The following is a 24373-nucleotide window of genomic DNA, read 5'->3' as shown; positions in this document are numbered from 1 at the left end:
CTGATAAACACAGAGACCGCTGTAAGCAAGGAGACCTCCTCATGGTGAACCACCATCCTGGGCTAGGGGGCTGCAGGGGAGGGTGTGGGTAGAGACTTAAGGAATTGTCTAGTTTCATTTCTGGTTAATGGTATGTTCTCGTTTCCTATGATGCGGAGTCACGTCCAACACTGTTGTTACAAGTTTTGATATCATGGAAGATTTGCTGCAGGATAAAATGGAGAAAGAGGCAAATGCAGAAATATCTATTGGCTGCCACTGCTGTAACCAGAACAATCTTCTGAACAAACTGATCCTGTTGCCTTCTTTTACAAGTCTTCAGTGGCCCACGGGGTATCAGGTCCAAATCTCCTTGCAGGATTTAAACCGTCATGTCAGCCCCTGTTGTTCAGGTCAGCCTAGTGACCGCAAATCGCCACCTCTTTTACACTTCAATCAGGTGAAGGACCTGGCTGAGTCCTCGTGATCTGCGCACGACCACGACTTCTGCCTGGAATGATGGGCCGGGACTCGTTCCTTGAGTGGGCTCCTAGTCATCCTTCCACAGTCACATTCAGTGGCAGTCCCTCCTTCCTTGGCCTTAGTCTCTCTTCTCTGGGGGTCCCGAGCACTCTGCACTGGCCTCCATGGAGGCAGTGGTCGTGGCCACCAACATGGTTTGCCTGTTTTGTCCTCGGGAGGACTGTCAAGTCCTTGAGGGATGGAGTCTCCACCTTGGAGTCCTCAGCAATCAGCGGGGGCTCGATAAATGGTTTCTGTACTCATGGATGAAACCTGCCTTCTGAGGTTGCACAGCTGTCCCTCCTAGAGACAGGGTGATTGAGATGGCCCAGTCTTAGGGTGACGGGACAGCTTCAGAGCAGGAACTCCCAGTCCAGAGAACGGTCGAGTAAAAAGGACTACACTCAGGACTTATCCAAAGAAAACCACTTTTTTTTTTTTAAAGGTTTTATTTATTTATTTGACAGACAGAGATCACAAGTAGGCAGAGAGGGAGAGAGGAGGAAGCAGGCTCCCTGCTGAGCAGAGAGCTTGATGCGGGGCTTGATCCCAGGACCCTGGGATCATGACCTGAGCCGAAGGCAGAGGCTTTAACCCACTGAGCCACCCAGGTGCCCCCAAAGAAAACCATTTTTTAAAGATTTAATCTTCTGGGGGTGCCTGGGTGGCTCAGTCGGTTAAGCCTCTGCTCAGGTCATGATCCCAGGGTCCTGGGATAGAGCCCCACAACGGGCTCCCTGCTCAGCGGGGGGCTGCTTCTCCCTCTGCCTGCAGCTCCCCCTGTTTGTGCTCTGTCTCTCTCTCTGTCAAATAAATAAATAAAATCTTAAAAAAAAAAAAAAAGATTTCATCTTCTGTATTTCACCTCAGGATCAGGGATGGAATAAATCTGGCCTCTACGACTGGGTGATGAAGTGACTGCCTACACAAAGCTGTCCCGAGAGTGAAGGCTGACAGCAACTGCATCTCTGAAAAGCTTTACGGAGGGCAAAATTCCATAGACCAGGTCATTTCATAACCCCAAATGCCTTGAAATCCCAATGCCATTGTTTTCTACACGTGGTTTCAGTCTATTTCCACCTTAAATCAGCGCATTACCATCCTACTGTGGGGATTTTAGAATTTCAGAATCTCTCTCACACACAGCCGTTTTGGCATGGGATTAGATTAAATCGTCTCAGCAGCTCTGACCCAGTGGCCTTCCCTTCCGCGGAGGGGCTGGGGGAGGGGCAGGAGGCCAGCAAGCCAGCGCACTAAGTCGGCGGCTGCCCTTGGAGGAGAGATGATTAAACGCTGAGGTACAGTAATCAGGCTGGGATTGTCCCTGCATCTGCTCAGCCGGGCCCTGATTAGCCCCAATCTAGAAGGCGTATGTTAATCTCAGTTTGTATTCTGGGTCATTTCGATTGATTAAGCAACAGGAAGCCCTTCACATTCTACATTAAAGGTTGGACGTTCTTTTTTGTTTTTCCGAGAGACCCTGTACAGTCCTAGCAGTAAGTCTCTTGGCTTTGTGCAGCACTTTTCAAAGCCCTCTTAGACCCACTGCCTCTCATCTGGGTTTTGCTCAGACCCTAGAGAGCAGGCAGGGCAGGTGGTCCTCCCTGTCGCAAATGATAGGCAAGTTCCTCTGGCAGAACCATGGACTTATCCTAAAGGCACACAGTAGAAAGTCCTCAAGATTTAAAATACCACAGTCTCTAGGACCCCAGTATTTCAAAGCCATTAAGAAACCTTAGCATTCATTCAGTTTAGTAAATCCCTTTCTTTTTCTTTAAACTCAAAAGTAAACAGATAAAAAGTTTGTTTATATATATATATATATATATATATATATATATATATATATATATATATATATATATATAAACTGAACACAGAGCAAGAGAGACTGAGTGGTCTTTGCCCCAAGATGACTGAATTGTGGCAAAGCCATGCTTCCAGGCTCTCGATCGGGGAGTCTTTCCACGCACCCAACCGCCCTGACCAGGGAACAACAGGCCAGTGGGGACCTGGAAAGTGGAGGACTACCCTCTCTGGGCTCATTGCTGCCTCTCCCCTCAGGCCTCCAGGCAAGGTTTACGGAACTGGCCAAACTGGGAAGAGGCCAAAGGTGCCTCGGGAGCCACAGGTCCCAGCACAAGGATTTCCTTGTCCGACAGCAGTCAGACAAAAATCCCTGGAGGAACTGCTGGCTCTGGGACCCCATTTCCCTGTAAAAGACGAGACCCGACCCTGCTCATTCCTCTCCCGCCTGGGTATCACATACTCAAAACACATGGTCAAACACACTCCTCCCAGTGTTCCCCCAGGGCAGAAAGCGGCAATTACATCCCTCCAGTTGCTTAGGCTGAAAACCTTGCAGTCATCTTTGACTTCACAGGCCAAGTATCAGCAAATCCTGTCAACTTCCCCTTCACATAACCTGGAATTCAGCCACTTCTTTTTGCTGCCTCCCTGGACAAAATCCTATCATCTCTTGTCAGGACTACATTTTAAAAAAATTTATTTTTTTATTTTAGTGAGAGAAAGAGAGAGGGGCATGTGTGCGTGGGACAGAAGGGCAGAGGGAGATTAGATTAAGCAGACCCCATGCCCAGCACGGAGCCCCAACACAGAGCCTGACGTGGGGCTCGACCCCACAACCCTGAGACCATGACCTGAGGTGAAATCATGAGTCAGACACTCAACCGACTGAACCACTCAGGTGCCCCGCCAGGACTATGTTTTATCTTCCTTCGTAATCTCCCAGCTTCAGCCCTTGTTCCACTGTAGCCAGAGGGATCTTCTCAAACCTCCACATGACACGATGGGTATCAGGACAGCCTCAGAGGAGGCTGGCTCTGATAAAGCTCACACACTTCCTAGCCAGCACCCTTCAAAGGCCTCCATTCAAGTCAGATGACCTTCTCGGGGAGGACAGGCAGGGAGACCGACCTCGGAGGCGGCCAGCCTTCTACTCAGAGTGCTCCAAGGAGACCCCCACTAGGTCCGTTCTTTGAGGGACCTGTTCATCTCACCAGGGCCATCATTTCATAGAAGGTGATCGTCTGTGTCTTACGTTTCCCCCTTTGAGGAGAATCTCGATTTTAACAGAGACTTCATTTTGAAAACAGGTAACACACAGAGGGCATAGTAAAAAAGGTACGAAAAGGGTAGAGAGTTGAAAAAAGTCAGTCTCCCTCCCAGAGGTAACCACTGTGGCCAGTTTCTTGGCTGGCCTGTAGTCCAGCTGAGACTGTGCATTTGGAAATGTGTGTATGTGTGTCTGTGTATCTTGAACAATGCATTGTTCAAATGGGGAAGATACACAGACACACATACACTCTTCTGCCCCTCGCTTTCTCGGGATCTTTACTTACAAGGATGAAGAGAGTGGCTTTATTTTATTTTTTTTTTTAGTGGCTGCCAAGTATTCCATTTGTATGAGGGTGCTTTATGTTTTTTTCATGTCAGCTGGGTCATATGCTGCCGTTGTAACAAGGTTTGAGGGATGCACGTGGCGCCCAACAGCGTGAGCCCCCCAACAACACGCTTATGAACTATAGAAGGATCTGGAGGTGCTTGATTTTGATTAACCAGCACTTGAACGACTCACACCTTGGCTTTCCGATCTTTTGCTGTTGTGCCAAATGTACTGCATTTCTCAAAATGCAAGGATGAATACCAACGAGGTGACTTCTTAAGAGATCTTAAACTTTAAAATTTCCTAGGTGCAGTAATGGGGAGACTCCAAACTGGTCTGCTCAGCCCAATTCCTTTCAAGATTCAAAATAATCTATCCCTAGTGGTGGGATTTAAGATTAAGGCACGACAGGGGAATATACTTTTGGACAGATATTTGTCTTCAAGCCCCTTAAATCATATTACATGGGTGGCAGATAAGGCCATCACCTCATAAGCCTGGTCTTGTCTTCTAATATAAGTGACCATGTGCTCATGTTAAGGGGCTTGGCCTTGTCTTCTGCAGAATAGGAGACCATGAAGTTTATAGTGGTCTGTCTCTGATGGTGGGACCAGGGGAGGCTTTGTGGTAGACCATGGGCGCCAATGAGAGTAACTCTAAAGGTCAGGGTCACAGCCTTGCACACTCTGAATTTATCATTCATGAGCTGATCTACTCTATTTCTGACCTCTCCCGAGGTAATGAGTTTCATCACTTATCTACTGTATAATGGAATACACATACATGTGGATGTGTGGATGTGCATATATGCAATTTATTTACTTAGGGGAATTCACGTACTTTCCTCAAGGCTAACTCTTTTAGGGGCGCCTACGTGGCTCAGTTGTTAAGCATCTGCCTTCGGCTCAGGTCATGATCCTGGAGTCCTGGGATTGAGCCCCATATTGAGCTCCCTGCTTGGAGGGAAGCCTGCTTCTCCCTCTCCCACTCCCCCTGCTTGTGTTCCCGCTCTCACTGTGTCTCTATCAAATAAATAAATAATATCTTTAAAAAAATGATTAACTCTTTTAGCACTCTGTGATTTGATGAATACATCTGTATATCAGAGTTAGATAAATCTTCTTGAAATATTGTTTGGCAATGGCCATCCCATCCCACCAAAAAACCCCACAAAACAAAATAAAACAAAACAAAAAACCCCAACTTTTGATGGCTGTCTACTACGGGAAAAGTAAAGTCCAAATAGTTACTGGTCTGAAGGATTACAGCAGCCTTTCCCACACTCTCTATCCTCTCTTCATTACAACCATGCCTGTCTCCTCAGTGTACCCTCACTGCCACATGCCAGTCTCTGGACGATCCCTCTGCCTAGCAGCATGCCCTCCCAATGTGAGTCCTGTCCTTCCAACAACTTCCACATCAACCGTCATTTCCTGGAGTCACCCTGGATAGAACAGCCCACCAGGTTTTTTTCCTTCCTGGGATTTTACTCCCTCCACCATTTGGCACCAGCTGTGTGCTAACCCGTTTCCAAGTAGTTAGTGCTGTTCTCTGTATAATCCGCTTGCTTAGATTCTGGAAGGACTGTTCTTTAAATACTGAGCAGCCTGAACATAGTAGATGCTTAATAATTAAATAGGACTATAGATCGTGTTCCTCATCATTTTCAGAAACTTGGTCACATTCCTATCAGCCTTAGCCTCCATAGACTTGGGACTTCTCACTCTGCTTCCCGGGGCGGTGGGATTTTCACAAGACTCTCAAGGCAGCGTAGCTGAACACTGTAAGGTAGTTCAGGTGCATTGTGTGTGAGGGTAAAATAGGCTGTTTCATTTCCATGAAACGCTTGCCGGTTAGAGACCACACGTGACTCTTGGCTCTGCCACTGAATGGCTTGTGTACCTCGCTTTCCTCAAATGTAGAATGGGGGCTACTAATCTCACAGGGCTGCAGGGGGCTAGACGCGCTGACTTAGGCGAAGTCTGGCACCGTGCCTGGCATACAGTAGGTGTACCATAAATGTCAGCTCCTTTTCAAAGATGACTTTGAATAAGAGGTCTGATGAAGTCTGGTGGGGTCACAGGCGTCTGACTGAAGCTCTCAGGAAAGAGAAATGAAAGCAGTGATAGCACAGATCTTCTTTCTGCAGCGATCTGTTCCTGCCAGGAAGCACATCATTCGCCAAAGGCCTTCAAAGATGTAAAGATTAGAGATAAAAGCCCTGAAATCAGGGCAGATGGAATGGCGGGCAGCTTCCTGTCTGAAATGCAGCGACGGGCAGAACTGGCACTGTAGCCGCACGAGGCCATCTATGGACTAGCCGCCAACTCACTGTGAGGATAAATAAATAATCCAGGCACAACCACTGATCAATGGTTGGAATGTTACATATGCGGTCAGGGGCAGGAGGATATGATGTCATCACTCTGATAAATTTCTCAGCCCCTCCAGATAATACCAATATAGGCGCAAGCGTAGCAGAGCACAGAGTTACCCGCCCAGCCATGGTCACCCAGAACCAGACTGCCCTGCCCCCACCCTACCCCGCGACAAGATAGAGCAGGACAGACGGCCTCAGGAAGAATGGGCCTTTCATTTGCCCTCACAGTCTGGGAAACCTTTGGGAATTGTTGTTTGCTGAAACCGAATCTTTTAGCCCAAAGGCCTTCCAAGTTGGTCATGGAAATATCTTGAGCTGGGGGGAAAATATTGATGGTTGTGAGAGAAAAAGAGCTAAACAAAGAAATTTATCAAATAAGTACAACATTTGGTGAGAGAGAATTTTTTAAAAAGATATATTGACTTATTTTAGAGAGGGAGACAGTGTTTGCTGTGGGGAGGGCCCAGGAAGAGGGAGTCCCAAGCAGACTCTGCACCTGAGCTCGGAGCCCGACACGGGGCTCAATCCCATGACCCTGAGACCATAACCAAGAGCCTGATGCCCAACCGACTGCATCACCCAGGTGCCTGAAAAGAAAGAATTCTTCTTCTTCTTTTTTTTTTTTTTAAATTTATTTATTTACTTGACAGAGATCACAAGTAGAGAGGCAGGCAGAGAGAGGAAGAAGCAGGCTCCCTGCCGAGCAGAGAGCCCGATGCGGGGCTCGATCCCAGGACCCTGAGATCGTGACCTGAGCCAAAGGCAGAGGCTTTAACTCACTGAGCCACCCAGGTGCCCTGAGAAAGAATTCTTTTTTTTTTTTTTTTAAAGATTTATTTATTTATTTGGCAGACAGAGATCACAGGTAGGCAGAGAGAAAGGCAGAGAGAGAAGGAAGCAGTCTCCCTGCTGAGCAGAGAGCCCGATGTGGGGCTCGATCCCAGGACCCCGGGATCATGACCCGAGCCGAAGGCAGAGGCCTTAACCCACTAAGCCACCCAGGCGTCCCCTGAGAAAGAATTCTTAAACCCAAAGTAAAAATTTACAGTAAAACACTTCTGTAGTTAACGGATGTGAAAGCTAGCTACAGGTATCAGCAAAAATGCTAGCTTAAATGCGGAACCAGAAGACCGTATCTGGAAAGGATAGGAATTAATAAGTAAGAAATAAAGCCATGAATTATATTACCTAAGTAAGTTCTGCAGTTTTTAAAGGGCCATCAAGCATTATCTTCAGGTTTTCAAGGGGTGACAGGCAGGAGTCCTTTAAAGACAGAAGTCCTTTGAAGTCTTGGTTGCAGGCTTGAAAAAGAATTTACACCAGTGACTGATGTCTAAGGCAAGCCACTATTATATGAAGAAAAATAGGCATTAGGTATGTACTGGTATAGCGATGGGAGAACGTGAAAGGAAATCGGGAAGAAGCTAGTTGAGTAGGTGAGTGGCAGATAAAGAGGTCGAGAATAATCGAGAATAACAAATGAGGACCAGATAGATGGGAAGAGGACAGTCACAGGACAAAAAGGGGAAGGTCATGGAAAGAATGAATGTCAATATCAAATGAAAAGGTGATCCAGGGAACCTTCCTGATACTAAGACAAGGAGGAAACAAAGAAAAAGTATTTCTCTCCCAGTCTTTCTGTTTCTGTTATTTTAGCTGCTTCTGGGACATTTAATCTTTCTTTTCCGTGTTTTCTAAGTCCATGGCTTTTGGGTGCATTTGAGGGATTTATGGAGTAAAATATGTATTACACCTGAGAATACATGAGTATTCTCATGAAGCTGATAGCAGCCTTACAGGTACCTTGGTGTAAGAGGCACTTCTTGGCATACAAGTTTTTCTCCCTTTTGGCTAGACAATGTCACCCCTCGCTTGGAAAAAACCACTTTCTGTGATAACTTTCATAGCAGAAATTCTTTCCTTTGCCTGATTTTTCAGACCACCAGGAAATTCCTCTTGCCCTCATCCCATAAGCTAAATGTTAAAAATAAATTCACTTCTACTTTATTAGTAAGTATATTTCAAAACATTTTGGAGGTACAATTTTACAGTTTCCTTTTGAAACTACCGGAGTGTCCAGGAACACTAATGAAGTCAGGGTTTTGTACTTTTGAACCATTGTGGGGTACTAACCTGCAGGCTGAGCTCCCGACGTAGGGCAGAACAAGCTGACTTTGTTCGAGGTGTGCTGATCTGCCCAATAGGGCTTTAAACTGAAAACGGCAGGGGACGAAAGTGTTCAACTAAAGTTTGTGGGACATATGTATGCTCAGGAGGACATCTGACCTGACTATACGGAGGACAAGAGATGCCTAGTAAAATCCAGAAGAAATCCCTGGGAAGAAGGAGGACACTCAAGGTCCCCAGAGTCTGTGCACTAGTGGACAGGGAGGGTATGAGCAATATGTAAAGTGTCAATTTTTTTTTTTTTTTTAGGATTTTAAGTAATCTCTACACCCAGTATGGGGCTTGAAATAACCCAGAGATCGAGTCACATGTTCCACTGACTGAGCCAGCCAGGCGTCCCAAAAATGTTGATAATTTTAAGCAGAAAGAAGAAGAGGGTGGGGAGATGGGGGAATTGGGTGATGCGCCCTAAGGAGGGCACCTGATATAATGAGCACTGGGTGTTTGTGTTTTTTTTTTAAGCACTGGGTGTTCTATACAACTGACAAATCAATGAACTCTACCTCTATGTTAGTTAACTGAATTTAAATTTAATTTAACTAAAAAAATTTAAAAAAATAAATAGCAGCGCCAAGAGGATAGAAACCTCAGGGGAAAGTCAGCATGCTGAGTTTGCCGAAATCTGGTGTAGAAATGAATGTAAGAGCCAATCAGGAGCTACCCAGAATTAGGAATGGAGATTTGTTTATTTTTCTGTTGTTATTTTCAGTTTTATTTTAATTAGGGAAAGTTTCAAATAGGCACAAAAGGAGAGAAACTAGCCTCTCTCTCAAGGAACCCTCCCTCTGCCACCCTCACTTCTTTTAACTGAATAGGCATAGATTGAGCCAGAAAAGCTTCCAAAGATGTCTACTATTTTCAACCCCTCACATTTAGCACAATCTGTAGAGTACCATTTAGAAAACAAACACACACTAAAAAACTCTAAGAGCACATAAAGAGCAGAATTAATTGGCTTTTAGCAGTGAAACACCTAAAGACAGCAGGGTGGAAAGTAGAAATAAATAGTTATGGGGCCTTGGCAGTCACAAAAAGAAATCTATTTCAATAAACTTCATTTTGTTCAACTGTTTATCCCGCCTTTCCTACCTGGACTTTATTTAGCATAAACAAATTGATAATGGAGACAAGTTCTTTATGAAAGAATTTCAGCTTCTGCCAGAAAGGCAGAAGGAATGACAACACTAGAGGAATCTCCATGTGTTATCTCTAAGACCATTTGGTGGCTGAAGGACGGAGCAGAGAGCGGAGGGCTCTGCCATCTTTGTCAGACACCGCACCTCTGGAACCCTATCCTGTGGCTGCTACCTTCTTTCCCCAGAGAAGAGCCCCCATGACGTCTGGCCAGCCACAAAGAGTCTGACAACACAGAACTAACTTTCTTCCTCTCTTTTCTTTTCTTTTTTTTTTTTTTTTTTTTTTTTTTAAGATTTTATTTATTTGTGGGGCGCCTGGGTGGCTCAGTGGGTTAAGCCGCTGCCTTCGGCTCAGGTCATGATCTCCCGAGTCCTGGGATCGAGCCCCGCATCGGGCTCTCTGCTCAGCGGGGAGCCTGCTTCCTCCTCTCTCTGCCTGCCTCTCTGCCTGCTTGTGATCTCTCTGTCAAATAAATAAATAAAATCTTTTAAAAAAAGATTTTATTTATTTGTGTGAGAGAGAGAGCACAAGCAGGGGGAGCGGCAGGCAGAGGGAGAACCAGGTTCTTCGCCGAGCAAGGAGCTTGATGTGGGACTCCATCCCAGGACTCCAGCATCATGACCTGAGCCAAAGGCAGAGGCCTAACCGACTGAGCCCCCCAGGTGCCCCAACGCAAAACTTTCAAGAAGCACAGAGCCAGATGGTCCCCTGGAACATGGTGCGGAAGGGTGGCCACAGGACACTGCCTCCCTGTATACCCTGGTGCCCAGGGTACACAGCCATCCTGACAACTTCCCATGGAGGGTTTTACAAACCCTTCAGTAACCATGCTAGCACACAAGGAGGATGTACAGTCAGCTCTCACTTGAGCTGAAGGGAGGGTCCGCCATTTCTCTGATATCTCCCCTCTAAACTGGAATTTATGATGTGCTTTTCTTGTAGCAGACTTACTTTCCTAATAATGTCTTCCTTATGCTAATATGAAAACTAATTGATATTCCTTAAGTCCCCAGCAGCTGGGTGGAGGGTGGAGGAGATGGTCCAGGCTTACATTGGACTGTGGAGAGAAAACCTATAAGGCTCTAAAATGTGTCATGACTAATCTGCATGACAGATAATCTGGACATGGCAACTGAGAGTTGACTATATTTACATTTATAAAACGGACAACAACTCTGTCTCATGGGGCTGCTATGAGGATAAGGAATGTTATATTTACATGATTTAAGTTCTGGAGAAAAAGAACAAGGTCTAAGTTTGAGGTAGTTTTGTTATTTCACACAGGTTTCCTCTCGGGAGTCAAAGCTACCACACAGTGGCTACCAGAGGCAGACAAATGGAGAAAGCAAGATTCAAGATCCTGCCCTTGGTCCCGAGAGTTGCTAAAAATGGAAGGTACCACCAGCTCAGGGGTCCACGCCCGTGTGCTGTCTACACTCCACTTTGTACACGAAATGAAGAATCTGTGTACACACCCTTGGCCCTTGAGCATTCACATGTCCTCTTGTTAGCCAGAAACCTCTCCAAACAGCAGGGCTGTGAAAGCTTAAGGAGGGAAGACCAGGAAGCAGACCAGCTGAAAGTGGATCTTCCTAAAATGCAAGTCCTTTCTCATGGTTAAAATTCATTACTATTATTTTGGGTGTATGTGAGGACATGAGATTCTTGGAGGAAAACAATTTTTTTAAGGTGGGAAGACAAAGATCACAATCTAAGTAATATGGCTGGAAGGAGTTGTTCCAAAAACATCCAGGCAAATTCCAAATTCCCTTTTTCCCTTCCAACAAAGCTGAAATAGAAACTCCAAGGCTGGCTAAAGCAGTCCAGAAACCATTTCAAAAGACTAATCTCTGACGCCGTGCTATCCAGCAGAACTCGCTGTGAAGACGGCCATGTTCTACTTGTGCGCCGGTCAGCATGGTGGCTGCAGGGCCCATGAAATGTGGCCGGCAGGGCCAAGGAGCTCAATCTTTCCTTCGGCTTTAACTAAACAGCGCGGCTCTCAAACCTTTCCCGAGCTTCTGGTGAGCCACCTCCACAGGACAAACATGCCTCAGCTGGGCACATGCTGCAGAACACGGTAAGAGTTGCCTTTGTTAACTGGAAACTCAATCTGAAACTGGATGCTTTGCCGTCACCTAAAATATGTTTTCCTCACATTTCCCGTATTTATATCACGGGGGTCTTTTCCCCTTTGCTGCTCTACCCCATTAACTTATTTTAACCACCACCCCCCCAGGGCCCTAGGTGAGGAACTCCACCAGCACTGGAGAACAATGCAGCGGCCTCTGCAGTATAGGACTGTGAGCAGGACGGAGAGGCCGGGCTGGGCAAAACCCGCAGAGTGGCCGGACACCGGCTTCAGGAGCCGATCTGATAGCACGGCTGGTCTCACTCAGAGCAGTGTCTCGGTTTCCAGATTTAGACCCCATCAGTGATTTTCAGATCCAATTGCCAGCTTTAGAACGGAAAAGATGTGTTTATCAATTTCACTCTGAAAACACCATTTAGCCTCAGAAAATCTCTAAATTGGGGCCTTTCTAATGATGAAGATTTGGTGTAATTATAATGTCACAGGCAATTGTGCTGACAAAGCAAAACCAATATGTCTCCTTGCTGGGTCTTTGCTCTCAGTCTGACCAACAGGAGGAGAAAAGAGGCTTTGTCAGGAGCAGATGTGCAGTGGGAGGCCCCGGGAAAGCAGATCTGTTGAATGGAGCAGGTGCCACTTAGACATTCACTTTGCTGACTCCAACCACAACCTCCCCTTCATTTGATATCCTGCTCTTGGCAGGAGGATGGGGAGAGAGCATCATACAAAAAGGAAGCATGTTTATCCTGTTCAGATTACGGCTCTGCCGGGCTGCTGCTGCTGGGTTCTGCACATTTGCTCTTTATTAAGCAAATGGTAGAGCTGGGAAGTGAATCCCTGGATTTACACAGGTAACCTGAGAGCCAGAGGGCCCCAAACCAGACTGGCTGTGACATACAAGCTATCAGAGTTAATAACAGTACGCTGACATTCCTTCAAAATCCTAATGGAAGCATAAATAAAAAGAGGAAAGTCCACTGTCCCCAAGAACCTTAAAGACTTCACTCTGGGGACGCCTGGGTGGCTCAGTTGGTTAAGCAGCTGCCTTCGGCTCAGGTCATGATTCCAGCGTCCTGGGATCGAGTCCCGCATCGGGCTCCTTGCTCAGCAGGAGCCTGCTTCTCCCTCTGCCTCTGCCTGCCATTCTGTCTGCCTGTGCTTGCTCTCTCTTCCTCTCTCTCTGACAAATAAAGAAAATCTTAAAAAAAAAAAAAAAAAAAAGACTTCACTCTGAAAGAGCTTTTCCTGTCACGATATTCTGGGTTCTTGTGTGAACAGTGATCAATCCTCTTTTCACATGCTCAGTTAAAACCTACTTTTTCATCCACATATTAAATAGAAATGACTCCAATTAAAGCTGACCAGTTATGGCTCTGGATTTGGTATGCCCCCAAAAAAAAAAAAAAAATTCCCTTTACAGATTATTACCTGCAATGACAGGCACCAAGATTCTGCTGGAATCATCTAAGACCAGAATCTGTCTTTCGAATACAAAGACTCAGAAAGATGTGGGGACCTAAAGGGAAGGAGAATGAGATAAGGACACATGTAACTTGGCCCTCATGACACTGGGGACGGAGAGGAGACTGGTCTGTCCATCTGCCAGGTGGCAGACACCTTCCTGGGAACCTCTGTGCTGAAGCTCTGGTCTGAGTCTTTTGCCCAGAATGTCCCTGGCTCACCAAATTCCCCCAGCCAAGGGTACCGGAGACAGTCCGACTCAGGAGTTGTGAAGGTATGCCAGCCTGGCTTGACAAGGTGTGCTAATTCCCTCTGGGGCCCTGGGGAGCCAAGTCTGGAGGCACTCAGCTTTTAATACGGAAAGCACCGAAAAGCTACCTCGGAAGGACACGGCCATGGCGCAGATGAATAATAAGAATAGAGACCAGTGTGTAGTGGCCTGTCATTTCACTGTAGAGGCTCTTCCTTTCTGTGATCCTTAATTCTTCAAGCAGCAGAGCCTCGATTAGCAATTTTTGGCGTACCGATGACGAATGCCTGAGGCCACCCTCGTTTATAACAGTCTACGGGAGATGATACACCCCGTCTGGACGAGCAGACTCGGCAAGGAGAAAGAACAATCTAACCATCACACTGACACTTTCAAGAGACAGTCCTGGTCCTTCTGGAGGTATCCACCAGTCAGCGTTTTTACTGGAGACAAAGGCACCCAAGAACCCTGACAATGAGAAGCCCCTCCGGCTGCGGGGGCTCTGTCTGATGAGTGACAGGAAAGACCTAGTCACTGCGGAGAACTGGACCTCAGTTTTGTTTCTCTAGCATGCCTAAGGAACACAGTGTGCCTTATCAGGAACAGAGGCCTTCCAAGGCAGGGATTCTCAGGGACTGGGTCTCACACTGCTCCCTCCAAATGGAGGCTTCCTGGACCAGATCCTAGGACTGTGTCCCAGAGGAGCTAAAAGCCAACCCTCTGAAGATTAGTTTCCTTCCCGTTCAGTCTGAGTGTTTAACAGCAGCCGCAGCAGTAACAGTAGTGAAGTCACTGCACGCTTACTGTTCCAGCCGCTAAGGGAGGGGCTCTAAATACTCTCTGTGGCCCCTAAAGTTACTGCGATCAACATATTTCCCTGGATGGGCCAGAACGGGGAGTCAGAAAAGCTGCCATTTCCCTCTGACAGCTATTCTAGAAGGGATTTTGGATTTTAGGCGGTAACTGTGAAGGGTGTCAGGAAGGAGGACAAGCTTCAGTGCTAGAAAAGGGCTGGGAAGGGACCCATCTGGGGCAGAGAACTGTAACTGTAAACCACTCTGGGTATTCTCGAACTGAGAGCCCAGTGTACACCTCTCTGTTCCTATTTCAGAAGCAGCCATGTTTTCGTTGTGAAATCTGGAATTCATCCAATAGTCATGGCTTCTTTCAGGCTCGTGACCCGGGCTCTGGATATTTGATCCTTTTGGGGGTCACAATAAATCATTAAAGCGCCTCGCCTCAAGATGCCTGTAGCCAAGAGGAGAAATGTGCATTTGTAAGGCATCTGGGTGGAAACGCGTGCGGCCTGGGTAATACGTATAAAGAGACGAGGAAGCGGATCTAGGTGTTTCCATTGCCCCTTGTCTCAGGTCTCCCTGCTCAGGACTCTGCCGTGCACAAAAATAGGCCGGTTCTTCTTGCAACCCTTTTTCCAGCTGTTTACTGGTTGTGGATTACTGCTGTCACATGGTAGTGTTTTGTTTTTGTTTTCAGCAAAGCCAGGCTGTGTATGAGCGGAGAAGGTCAGTGCTCCCACGGCAAGGCTCGTGAGGTACTGGCGTTGTCCTTCCCCGGGCAGAGGGGGCCCAACTTGCCAGAGGAGCAGTGTATCTGCTACAGACTTTAGATCGATGCTAGCCAATATAACTTTCTGCAACGATGGAAATGTTCTGTATCTGTGCAGTTCATCACAGTAGCTACTTACACGTGGCTATTTACATTTAAAAAAAATTTTTAAAAGATTTTATTTACTTATTTCAGAGAGCGCACGCGTGTGCAAGAACAAGTGCGGGGGCAGGTGCAGAGGGAGAGGCACTGGGAGTAGCAGACTCCTCACTGAGCAGGGGGCCAGGATGGGGCTCGATCCCACGACCCTAGGATCATGACCTGAGCTGAAGGCAGCCACTTAACCAATGGAGCCACCCAGGTGTTCCATACTTATTTACATTTAAATCTGAATAAATTAGAATAAAAAATACAGTATCTAAAGCCCCACATGGCTATTGACAGCTTTAACAATGCGGCTGTGACTGAAGAATTAAATTATTATTTTAGTTAATTTTAGTGAACTCACATTTAAATTCAAACACAAATCGTAGCTACTGTATTAGACAGCAAACCTCTATATCTTGGGTTTTGATGCCATTTATTTATTTGCCTCTGCTAAGATTTATCGTGACACTGACTTCTAAGGTGAGTAAAATCAGGCCATAACCACGCCTTAAAACAATCCTGCAAAACAGTGACCCACACAAAGAACAGTTGAATCAGATGAACAATAAAGACAATGGTTTTCCCTTGTTTTATATCTCCTTGACTTCCTTGGTTGGCTGGGTTGGCAAGAAAGAGTGAAGAGGAGGGAAGGGGCCCACATCAGGCAGTAGAGAGTACTGGAGAACTGGGTTTGGTTTCCAGTTTCACCATGTAGTTCCTGAGTGACTCTGGCCGAGTCCCAGCTTTAGCTGCCTCCACAAAAATAGGGCTCCCAGCTCTGTTCTAGCCACCTTACTGGGTGCAGATAGAGTAATGCAGAGGGTGCTTGCTTAGTCCTTGGCAAGAGGGTTATGGTGATGGTGGTGGCCGTAGTGGTAAAAACAGAAAAGGAAAGAAAGGAGAAAGAAAAGAAAATGATGGTGGTCAATGTGTAGAGTCAAAAAGCAAAAAGAGTAAAAGTGAAAGTTATTTTCCTGGTGTGACATCTACCAACATGTTTCCAGAATGAGAACTATCCATTTCAAGAAAAGAGCTAGCTGACTTCAATAGGGAAGTGCTGTCTGCAAAGAAAGCGTGTAGTCCAGAGGACATGTGGAACATCCGGGACCCAGGCGCTGGCACCTTTTTGGAGGAGCAACACTGACATGTTTCTTACATTAAATTATACTGACATTTCCACTGAGTCTTCTGGGAACAAGTCCATATACTAAATGTGTCCAGAGAATGAGGAGCACAGAAAAAGGGAGAACGAGAGATGTATTTTATAGTTTATCAAGATGAGGACTGGCATTTTCTCTCCTATTATTACAGAAGAGCTGGATCAGAAGGACATCCAGAGAGTAATAACGGAGGATGGCGGTGGTGAGAATAAGGACAAAAGTGACAGAAGTCCCCCTTTCATGACGGAGATTGAAAGCCAACGCAGCCATGAGATCTGAAGAGCGATTATGGCCTTGGGAGGAACCTGGTTGTATCAACTACAGCAAACTATGCACTGGGAGAAAGCAGCAGCCATTGGCCCAGGACGGTGATGGGACAAATCCAGGAGTTCCTTCAACTTCCTTCCCTCAAGGCTATACCGAAAGAGCTTCTGATGTCACATTTTTGCAGCCTTTTACCTCTGGCACAGAAATCCTTCAGCTGCATAAGGTGAGTGTATGGATTTACCCTGGAAACAGGGAAGCACACCATACTCTGCATTCTGAAGCGCAACTGGGCAAATTCTGGGGAAGGATGAAATTCGGGGAGTTGAAACTGATGTGGGCAGCTCATAACTGTTTTATGTTTACCGCGTATCTATGTGCCAAGCACTATGCTAAGCACTCTACAGGAATCACTCTCTCTGTTCAACACTCCCATCAACCTCATGAGCATGGAACGACCATTAGCCTAATTTTAGGGTTCAGGCTTGGAGAGGTTAATTTGCTTGCTCAAGATCACAGAGATTGGTAATGCTCTTTTAGAGTAAGCTTTTAGAGTAAGCAGCAAGGCAGCAGACCCTCCCATCTCCCTCGCCCTCTTTATTCTCAGCACTAGACCAGAAAGCCACAAAGGTAAATGACCCCAGCCACCACTTCTATAGCAGAAGCTCTTAATCCTTTGGCAGGTCGGGGGAGGGACGCAAGGGGAGAGGGGTAAGAGGGAGAGAGAAGGGGTTCTCTAATTTATTTGCACTTCTGATCAGAGCTATGGATCCCAGACAAGTACAAAAAATTTATACAGAATCTCTTAGGGTTCAAGCCTCCAGGTTAAGGATGCCCTAATCTTCTTATGATACATATAAAGTAGGTTTCCACAGAGAATTAAAGCACACGCATGCTGCCTCCTTCGGATCCAGCTACATTCACCTCTTTATGATCAGTACAGAACAGACCTTTCTGCCATCCTGTCTCACTTGGGAGGCCTTGCAGAATAGGAATGTGTGTTCCGATCTCTCATGCAAAAACTCCACCCAGGAATCCTGCTCTCTTATCTGAACTTCATGTTTCTGTCCTCATCTATCTATTCTTTTATCCCTTTTGCTAAAAAGATCAAATTTTTAAAAAAAGGTATTCCAATGAGCATAGTTGAGATTAAATTAAACTGGAGAAACATATATAGTTTTAAGTTTTTTGGGGGGGGCACGCCTGGGTGGCTCATTGGGTTAAGCCTCTGCCTTTGGCTCAGGTCAGGATTCCAGGGTCCTGGGATGGAGCCCTGCATCAGGCTCTCTGCTCAGCAGGGAGCCTGTTTCCTCTTCTCTCTCTGCCTGCCTATCTGCTTACTTGTGATCTCTCTCTCTGTGTCAAATAAATAAATAAAATCTTTTAAAAAAATAAAAGTTTTTTTTTAATTGAAGATTTTATTTATTTATTTGAGAGAGAGAGAGAGAGACAGACATAGCAAGAGAGAGCACCAGGGAGCCTGAAGTGGGGCTCGATCCCAGGACCCTGGGATCATGACCTGAGCCGAAGGCAGATGCTGAACTCAGTGAGCCATCCAGGCACCCCTTTAAAAGTTTTTAATAGGGTCAAAGAAAAGTAGCCAGGTGGAAAGCTGAAGACATGTTCAGTGTGAAGAAAAGAAGAAGACAGAATTTTTTTTCTAAAGGAATTAAAAATTGATTTCCCTTGATTTGGCAGTTGAAATGGGTAGTACAATGCACACTGGGTTTACAGTGCAGCAAGATGGAGAAGGGTCTTTCAGTCGTAGGAAATTAATGCTGATGAATTTTAAAGGGGACCCTCAGGTAGCAGGGCTGCTGCAGGTGCCAGGTCAGAACAAAGAGGGGCATACTGCATGGCAAAGAAATGAGAAGGGCTGCTCTTTCTGTAGGTATAATGTTAATGCCTTGTAATCAGTTTTCATTTTCAAACAGATCCAGCCCTCTAGCCCATGTCTCTCCATTCAGGGCGTGAGGAAGGTAGCTGGCCCCAGGTCCTAGCCAAGACAGCACAGTCAGTATGGATAGTGTCTGGGTGTCAAACAGTGGAGAAAGATGCATTTTCCAAACTCTCTGGCATGGCCCAATCAAGGGCTGGAGGAAGAGCCAAAGGGAAGGCACAGTGTGGAGCAGAGGAAATAAATTAGCCACGAACTAGGTCCGTGCAGAAATGTATTTTCCCCAGAGCCCTTTCTACCACCCTGTTTTCTAGTTCCTAGAGACAGGTAGCAATGCTCAAAGAGCTCTGGCATAAACTGAATGATGGCAGGAGTGCATGGACAGAAGCTTCTAGGGGGTAAGGAAACAACTCATAAGCTGGGTTTACTTCCTTGGGAACATCATCTATTCATCATCCCCAAACAATGTCCCTTGTTCTAAACACCGACACCCTCCCCTCAATCAAATGAAAATAAGAAGACATGTTCATCAATTGCAAAGTGATCTGCTCACTAAAAATACTAAAATGTGATAGCTGATCATCGAATGGTTCTATAATTTCCACCACTGGAGAACCAGAGACCTATAGGCTCCCCTAGGCTAGCAAAGGGATGTGTGTGTGTGCACTCATGCAGGCAGAGGGGAGGGCTGATGGGCAGGGGAGCACTTGACATCAGAAATCACCACAGGCTCCCTAGAGCCATCAGGGACAACTGTGGCAGACAGGCACCGCGGCTAAGCTAGACAAAAGCAAGTGGCTTCTACCAGGAATGGGGAGAAAGGCCTGACATTCCCAAACTTATCTGTTCAACACTGGGAAACAGTGATCACTCTGTATTTGTGGAGTCACATCGAAAGGAGACAGCATCGCTGAGTGGCGTGGAGGCAAACTACCTGAATTCAAATTCCACTTCCGCCACACTCTGTGTGAACCTGGCCAAGTTACTGAAACTTTCTGTGTCTCACCTTCCCCATACATTATAGGAGCAAAATAGTGTTTACCTCATAGGATTATTCTGAGTTTTAAATAAGTTCATGCATGTACAACATTTAGCAGAGTGCTTGCACATAGCAAGCATTATATAAATGTTTATTAAATAAATAAAATTAGTAAGACAATGGAATTGAGAGACAGAATGCAAGGTCAATAGTGGGAAAGAAAGCAGATTCCTAGTTTGGAGTACTCAGTAAGGGGAGTGTGCCCCACCCTCATTTTAGTACAAAAAATGACATTGAAGAAGTTGGGGGAAAAGGGAAATTAAAATTTCAAAGTGTAAGAACTGAACCTCCCCAAAATTCTGCATGAACAGAATCGACAGCACGATTTCTTAATCTAGAAAGACGCACCTGGTTTGGTCTAACTACAGGGACAGTGTCTCCTCCAGCAACAATTAGTGTCTCATTCAATTCACTGGGGCAGTATTAAGAGCACTTGCTTCCCACTCCTGGTCCATCTCTGTGATAATGAATAGTCCCCACTTCCCCTGCCCTAGGGAAAGATGGGGCAGAAGGAGAGGAGAACACTTAAATTAGTTAAATGAAAATAAGACTTTAACACTATGTTAATTATACTGGAAGTAAAATTAAGAATAAAAAGAGGCTTTAATTCTTCTGGATTAACTTTAAAATTACTGTAAAGGTCACTCCCCCCCACAAATGTTTTTTTGGAATTTTGACTGAATTTTTTCCAAATATGGAGAAAGGCCTTTCACTAACTGCTAATAACACCACAATAATAAAATATTACAGTATAAATAACAAAACAAATAGATGAATGGAAATAGAAGATCCACACAAAAGACTACACAGTCTACTTAAGAATTCTGCATAAAATTACTAAAAACATTTTTCGCAGAACTAGAACAAATAATCCTAAAATGTGTATGGAACCACAAAAGACCCCAAACAGCCAAAACAATCTTGAAAGAGAGAAACAAAGCTGGAGGTATCCCAATTCCAGATTTCAAGTTACACTACAAAGCTACAGTAATCAAAACAATATGGTACGGGCACAAAAACAGACACAAAGATCAGTAGAACAGGATAGAAAGTCCAGAAACAGACCCACGATTATATAGTCAATTAATCTGCAACAAAAGATGCAAGACTATACAATGGGCAAAACACAGTCTCTTCAAAAAAATGGTGTCGGGAAAACTCCACAGCTACATGCAAAAGCAAACAAACAAAAAACCAAAGGAGATCCGGACCACTTTTTTTTTTTATCATACACAAAAATAAAGTCAAGATGAATTAAAGACCTACAGGTGAGACCTGAAACCATAAAAATCCTAGAAGAGGGCACAGGCAGTAATTTCTGATCTGAGCCGTAGCAATATTTTTCTAGATATGTCTCCTGAGGCAAGGGAAACAAAAGCAAAAATAAACTCCTGGGACTACATAAAAATAAAATGCTTCTGCACAGGGAAGGAGGCAATCAACAAAACTAAAAGACAACCTACTGAATGGGAGAAGATACTTGCAAATGACATATCTGATAAAGGGTTAGTATCTAAAATATATAAAAATCTTATAAAACTGAACATCCTAAAAACAAATAATCCAGTTAAAAATGGGAGAAGACATGAACTGACATTTCTCCAAAGACATCCAGATGGCCAAAAGACATATGAAAAGATGCTCAACACCCCTCATCACCAGGGAAATGCAAATCAAAACCACACTGAGATATCGCCTCACCCTGGTCAGAATGGCCAAAATCAAAAACACAAGAAACAACAAACATTGGTGAGGATGTGGAGAAAAAGGAACCCTCTTGCCCCATTGGTGGGAATACAAACTGATGCAGCCACTGTGGAAAACAGTATGGAGGTTCCTCAAAAAGTAAAAAAAAAATAGGACTACCCTATGACCCAGCTATTTAACTACTGGTTACTTACACAAAGAATACAAAAATACTAATTCAAAGGGATACATGCACCCTGAGGTTTATAGCAGCACTATTTACAATAGCCAAATTACGGAAGCAGCCCAAGTGTCCATCCGTAGATGAATGGATAATACACAATGGAATATTATTCAGCCACAAAAAAGAATGAAATCTTGCCATTTGCAAGACAGAGAGTAATAAGTCAGAAAGACAAATAAGTGAAATAAGTCAGAAAGCAAATACTATACGATTTCACTCATATGTGGAATTTAAGAAACAAAAGAAATGAATAAGGGAAAATAAAGGCAAGATGCCTGGCTGGCTCAGTTGGTAGAGTCTGTGACTCCTGATCTCAGGGTTGTGAGTTTGAGCCCCATGTTAGGTGTGGAGCATAACGAATAAATAAATAAAAAGGCAAACAAATAGACAAACAAAGGCGGGGTAGGGGGAGGAGAGACAAATCAAGAAACAAGACTCTTAACTATGGAGAACGAACTGATGGGTACCAGAGCGGAGGTGGGTGGCGGGGTTGAGGAAGGTAAAGGGGATTAAGAGTACACTTATCAGGATGTGCACTAAGTAATGTACAGAATTGCTGAATCACTGTATTGTACACCTGAGACTAATAGAACACTGTATGTTAACTATACTGGAATTAAAATAAAAAACTGGAAAAAAGAAAAAGAATTCTACATATGTTAAAAATGACATCTCAAATCAATTTAGAAAGGATGGATTTCAACCTTTTTGTGGAATAAATGGTACTGGAATAGATTATGCAGGGGAAAAGAATCAATTCAGATTCCTACTTAATATCATACTCCAAAACAAATTCCGGATATTTTACAGTATTTTTTTAACCCCCCCTCTTTTTTTTAAAGATTTATTTATTTGTGAGAGAGAGAGAGAGAGAGAGCAAAGGCAGGGAGAGTGGCAGGCAGAGGGAGAAGTAGGCTCCCTGCTAAGCAGGGAGCCCAATGCACGACTCCATCCCAGAACCCTAGGATCATGACCTGAGCCGAAGGCAGAAGCATAACTGACTGAGCCACCCAGGTGTCCCTATTTTACAGTATTTAAAATAAAACATGAGACCACAGAAGAACTGCCATATAGATATTTATCTGATATGGGGCCTCCGTAAATGTAAAGGCAAAAGACAATAATTATGGAAATAAAAATGAAGTAACAAAAGTAAAATACAAATAAACTGAAGAAAAAAAAACCTATTTTCAACATATATAATTAAGGGGGTTATAGCTTTAAAATAGGACACTTTCTTAGCAGCTCTGGTAAGAGGCTTAATGGGACAACAGTTGAAGCAGATGATTCCCATTATCTTTATTGATTAACTATGAACTATCTGTTTAGTCCCTCCTACCCCCCCATCTAGCTTTTGGGAATAAAAGACAGCTGCATGAATATGCAATAAGATCTCAGACATAACAGCACCTCGAAGAGGTGGCCAAGGGTCAATACAGTTCCAATTTTTTTTTTTTTAAAGATTTTACTTATTTATTGGACAGAGAGAGACACAGAGAGAGAAGGAGCACAAGCAGTGGGAGTGGGAGAAGGAGAAGTGGGCTTCCTGCAGAGCAGGGAGTCTGATGTGGGACTCAATCCCATGCCCTTGGGGTGATGACCTGAGCCAAAGGCAGACACTTAATGACTGAGCCACCCAGGCGCTCTACAGTTCCTATTTTTAATTATTCTTGCTGTATTAGGAAGGAAGAAAAAGGTATGTAGATCTGGTTGCCCGAAGATTGCTAACCATGGGTGTCGAGGTCAGGTGAGGGGTGACTCAGGGTCACAGGGCCTGCCTTACAGACTGCATAACCTTTTATATTAGGGTGTTGGAGTGGGGGGTGGGGAGGCAAGGAACGACTGTGAGAAAAGAAAAGAAAAGAACAGACAAGAAAAGATGTAAAGGAAGGCACTCATGGAGAGGGCTTCCCTAGTCTTAGGCAAATCCACCTGCACTTCAATAAAAAGAAAGGCACCTGTGAAAACTTTCAATTGGACCAAATCATGAAATTCCATCCTAAGAGACCAAAGACCCATTTAGTGCTATCAAAAAAGGGAGAGCATATGTGAAATAAAATAAAACCAGTGCTTAAGTGTTGGCGGGAGCTGAGTCCAGACAAAAGGACACATGTTCGGGGAGCAAGGTCTCTGTCGATTCTGCCTTGGTGACCCACAATCAAACTTCTGGTGTGCATGCCTGGGTCGTTATCTTCCATTCAAAAAACTGTCCTCTCTCTCCCATTACCATACTCTCTCAAGCTCCACACACAATGGTTCTCCATCCCGGAAGACGCAGAAACTTCTCTCCTTCAGGCCTAAACAATATCCAGACTGCTCTCAGGAAAGTTGTCTGCTAATAGGATTTTTATTTAAATCATACTCTGGAATCTGGGGTGTATTTCTTTTTCCCCAGTAGTGGCATTTCCAAATAGCACCTTGTTCCTCTACCATCTGGTTCTTCCTGGTAATACTCTTCCTGTTAATAAACTTGGTCTATTGGCAGACACCATAAGGTTGTCATCACAGAAGTGACAAACTCTGGCAATTGGACACACTCTGTAAGAATGATGAAAAGAGAATTCCGTAAAAGTCTACCCAGATACCAAATCAGCTATTTACATGGGAGAGATCTGGTTCCAGCACCAGAGTAAACTCTACAGCACTCTGGGTAAAAAAGACTGAAGGAGCATCAGAATTAACTGGATCACATCCAATATTAGATTCATTCTCTGGACTCCCAAAGGGAGAGATGAAATGACCGACCTTGGCCTAAAACTGCTGGGGTAAGGCACAACTCAAGCACCCGGTCTGACAGAGAAACGGTGCTCCAAAAAAGTGCTACCTCCAACTCTCACATCTTAGTTAGGAACATGTTGGCAGTCACACACTGGGGACGGCCTTCTTTGGGAACTGCTGGCTTTTAGGATGCAGACCAGAATTTTCTCTTACCACCAACACAATCAACTACATGAAA

At 44.9% G+C, this 24373-nt stretch overlaps 1 protein-coding gene and 1 non-coding gene across 6 annotated transcripts in view; both read right to left on the bottom strand.

Annotated features, from left to right (window-relative positions):
- Positions 1-24373, bottom strand: part of NRF1 (nuclear respiratory factor 1) — a 145791-nt gene that overhangs the window by 5388 nt on the left and 116030 nt on the right. Inside the window, exon 12 of one of the 5 annotated variants that reach the window (XR_007121419.1) lies at positions 19836-19977. The exons of 3 other annotated variants lie outside the window; for them this stretch is intronic. Coding sequence is in view for 1 of the 2 variants with exons in the window: in XM_047694490.1 (XP_047550446.1) it covers positions 13164-13219 (56 nt within the window). In the remaining variant the exon portion in view is untranslated. Of the gene's footprint in view, positions 1-13131; positions 13220-19835; positions 19978-24373 lie in introns of all 5 variants that reach the window. One more of the 5 variants, XM_047694490.1, reaches the window with a different exon arrangement.
- Positions 3952-4055, bottom strand: LOC125081558 (small nucleolar RNA U13). The gene has a single exon (XR_007121752.1). It is a non-coding gene; the product is annotated as a small nucleolar RNA U13 (small nucleolar RNA).

The sequence above is a fragment of the Lutra lutra genome, chromosome 11, assembly GCF_902655055.1.
Source record: "Lutra lutra chromosome 11, mLutLut1.2, whole genome shotgun sequence".
Lineage (NCBI taxonomy): Eukaryota > Metazoa > Chordata > Mammalia > Carnivora > Mustelidae > Lutra > Lutra lutra.
Note: the sequence above shows the minus strand (reverse complement) of the source record. Positions and strands in the feature narration are given on the sequence as shown.